The sequence below is a fragment of the Cibotium barometz genome, chromosome 58, assembly GCF_041138505.1.
Source record: "Cibotium barometz isolate CiBa-2024 chromosome 58, ASM4113850v1, whole genome shotgun sequence".
Lineage (NCBI taxonomy): Eukaryota > Viridiplantae > Streptophyta > Polypodiopsida > Cyatheales > Cibotiaceae > Cibotium > Cibotium barometz.
Window position 1 is genome coordinate 34057722 of NC_141103.1, and position 3531 is coordinate 34061252.

The 3531-nt window shown below is 45.9% G+C and overlaps 1 protein-coding gene across 1 annotated transcript; it reads left to right on the top strand.

Annotated features, from left to right (window-relative positions):
- The first annotated feature begins 202 nt into the window (after window positions 1-202).
- LOC147606202 (uncharacterized) lies at window positions 203-2960 on the top strand. The gene has a single exon (XM_086792993.1). It carries the CDS (start codon window positions 573-575, stop codon window positions 2790-2792), a length of 2220 nt encoding a protein of 739 aa, XP_086649119.1. The 5' UTR covers window positions 203-572; the 3' UTR covers window positions 2793-2960.
- Window positions 2961-3531: the final 571 nt, after the last annotated feature.

Sequence of the window (3531 nt, forward strand, 5' to 3'; positions counted from 1 at the left end):
CAGGAAGACGGACTACGATGACCATTAAAAAAAACTGTATGTTTTAAAACAGTGCTAAGGTTTAAACCTTAGCACTATTAGGTGGAAGGGGCCCATGATTGACAAGTGTAGTTTCCAAGATGCCAACACAAGGCACCATAAACGAACGAGAGAGATTCTTGAACCTTATAAAAGTACATTTCTATTAGGCCACCTCATGCATATAGAGAAATAAGTTATTGCGTTTCATAAAAAATGTTTTGGTACCTTATTTTATTTTGGGCACCGATACATGGGCTCCAACATCTTATCCTTTTAACATTCTAAAGCCCTCTGGGTGCCAAGTCTCTCCGCTCTTCGACTGCATGCAGGGGCTTTAAGCTCTCATGCCCTCTTATTACTAGCCGTGCCTATCTATCATTATTTTTCGCCTGCGATCCTTGATGCGAGCCGGGCAGCTCTTCAGAATGGTAAGCCTATGCCCACAGTCCTTGGTCTAAGCAGCAAAGGTATGTTTCTGGAGCTCAGCTGTCTGTAGAGATTTAATTTGAAGTGCAGTCGGTCAAAGCAAGTAAAGGGCCAGCTGCTTTGGAATGGGGCCAGCTATTCTACTCTGCCCTTCTTCCACTGCAGTGCAGCTCCTTGGGCAGGTCTCCCCTTCAAAGAACACCAGGCAAAGAGAAGGAATATTCTATCTATCAAATGGGAATGCTAGACAACTTGCAAATGTCCATTGGGCCGGAGATTATATGAGGAGGCCAGCATCTTTCTTTCGGTCTTCTGCCACTGCTAGAAAATGCAGGAAAAACAACTATCCTTTTGCCTGGAGAAGGGTTTTTGCAATTGCTGCAGGAGGGGAGGTATCAGTAGAAGAGCCTGCCGTTGCACCTGAAGCAGTACAGATAGGGCAGGATACGGCTACTGAGTCGTCTACAGCTTCTGAGGAGACACCTTCTGCAGAGCCTAAACCCCAGGGAAGGAGAAACCTCAGCAGGAGCAGGAGCAGCAGCAGCAGCAGCAACAACAGGGCTGTTGTTGTGAGCCCCGCAGAGCTTGTCCCTGGAGCAACTTTCTCCGGTAAGGTCACCACCATCCAGCCCTTTGGAGCCTTTGTGGATTTGGGTGCCTTCACAAATGGGCTTGTGCACATCTCCAGGTTGAGTAAAGCCTATGTGAAGAAGGTGGAGGATGTGGTGCAAATTGGGCAAGATGTGAATGTGCAGGTTCTCGATGTCGATTTTAAGGCCAACCGTATCTCGCTCATGCTCGTCATGGAGGAGAAAGAAGAGGCGCAGCGGGGAGGAGAGGTAGGAGAAAATCAGCCACAAAGACCTCCCCAGCAGCAAGGGAGGAACCCTAGAAGAGACCTATCAAAACGACCTGGCCAAAATGCCACAGCGACCAAAATGAAGAAAGGTGAAATTGTAACTGGTATTGTGAAGAACATGATCAGATCAGGGGTCTTTGTTACCCTCCCTGATGGCACTGATGGGTATCTGCCAATAGGGGAGGTTGTCTTCAGAGCACCCAATACAAACTTAGAGTCTCAGTTTCAAGTTGGACAGGAGGTTACTGTGAGGGTGCTTCGTATAGAGAGAGGCCGTGTAACTTTAACTACAAAACAGGAAGTGGACTATGACAAGATAAACGAGGCCCTCAACAAGGATGTGGTAGGGGGAGCTACTAATCCCTTCGAAATAGCTTTCCGTAGGAATGAGCTAATTTCCAATTTCTTGGCTGAGAGAGAGAAGCAGAAGGTTGAAGCAGAACCTAAGGGTGCAGCAAAGGAAGATACAAAGGAAGGTACATCAGCAGAGGTTGCCGCTACAGAGCCTTCAGAGCAGAAAGCCGAGCAGGAGGAAGCTGCTGATCCTGTCCAAGAAGTGAAATATGCAGTGGAGGAACTTGTTGAGGAAGCAAAACCTGTGGTGGAAACAGACGCAACCCCAACTACGGAAGTATCAGCACCAGAGGAGCCTGTCATTGAGGAGACAGTGGTAGCCTCAGTTGAAAAATTGGTTTCCTCTGATGAGAAAGTGAAAGACCTGGCAGAAGAAGACACAACTCCAATAAGGGAAATATCGGCACCAGAGGAGCCTCCTGTTGTGGAGAAAGTGGTAGCATCAGTTGAAGAAGCTGCTACTTCTGATGAGGAAGTGAAAGCCATGGCTGAAGTATCAGTACCAGAGGAAACTGCCTCTGAGGAGAAAGTGGTAGCCTCAGTTGAAGAAGTTGCTTCTTCTGATGAGGAAGCATCACCAGCAGAGGTATCTGATGCCAAGGAGCTTGTCAAGGAAGGGGCAGATGCACTTAAGGAAGCAGTAGTTGCTGTTGAAGAAGCCATCGTCGAGCAAGCTGGTACTGCAGTTGAAGAAGTGGTGAACCTTATTGAGGAAGTGTCAAATAAAGGGGACACTACTGTTGTAGAGGAGACTGTTAAAGAAGTGAGAGCTGCGGTTGAGGAGGAAGTTCTGAGCAGTGTTGAGGAAGAAGCAACTCCTGTGGTGGGCTCGGCAGAGGAACCTGTAACTGTGGAAGTACCTGACCAAAATGATGTCGAGCAAGCTGTAGCTTCTGTTGAGGAGGTGGTAGCAGAGGAAATTAAAGAAGGGGAGAAAACAGAGGTATCTGTTAGTATTGAGAAATTGAGTTCGATACCAGAAGCTGGTCTTGAGGAAGAGACGAATGAAATACAAGAAGAATCAGAGCCTAGGGTAGCAGCCGACAAAGAAGATGATGTGAAGGAGATCACAAATGATAATGCAGTGTTGCACACAGCCGAGGTGGTGGGTGCTAATGTGCAACAAAGTTGAGTGGCCAGATAAGTATATTGTTTGTCTTTTAGAGGGATTCACACCAGTGGAGGAAGCTAGTTTTAGTGAGTTTGCAGACTTGGGCAGCTGAGATGGCATGCCTTTTTTTCACATACATTCTTAGTTCCATGTCAATTTGTGCAAGTAATATGCTTGCCCCTTTCTTAAGAAGAGCTGCCTGTCCTTACTCTTTGAGCACATCAAGACTGTCTAATTTAAATAATGCCATTTGCTTAGTGAATTTGATGGGTGTGCCTTGCTTGATATGCCTTGAGTGCCTTAACATGGCTTAGAGGAAGCTTGTGCGGGAGTAGAAGCGAAACTTGTGGTGTGGAAAAATGCTTTTGTATAAATGTGGGTTCTTTGTTTTCTTTTCTTTTATTGTTAGGATTCAAGAGTATTGTTCTGGATGTCCTTCACAAAAGAAAAAAAATCTACCAGTCCTAGGCTTTGAGGACTTCTACTGCTTGAAAGTTCCAACAGAGAGATTGGCAATGGAAGACTCACAAGCACAATCACTCAGTAATCAAACGTAAATTTTGTATTATATACGCTGAAAGAATGCACAACTAATTGTGCGAAGTACAAATAATTGATATATCCTGCTGATCTCAGCCCAGGTTGCAAATGAATGTTGCTATTTAGGGGAAAACGCTGGCTTGCCAGATCCTTCTCGCTTCTTTCAAATGCTTGTGGTTCTATGTGGTGTGTGCTCTAGAGCTTTGGGTGCAGGTACTAT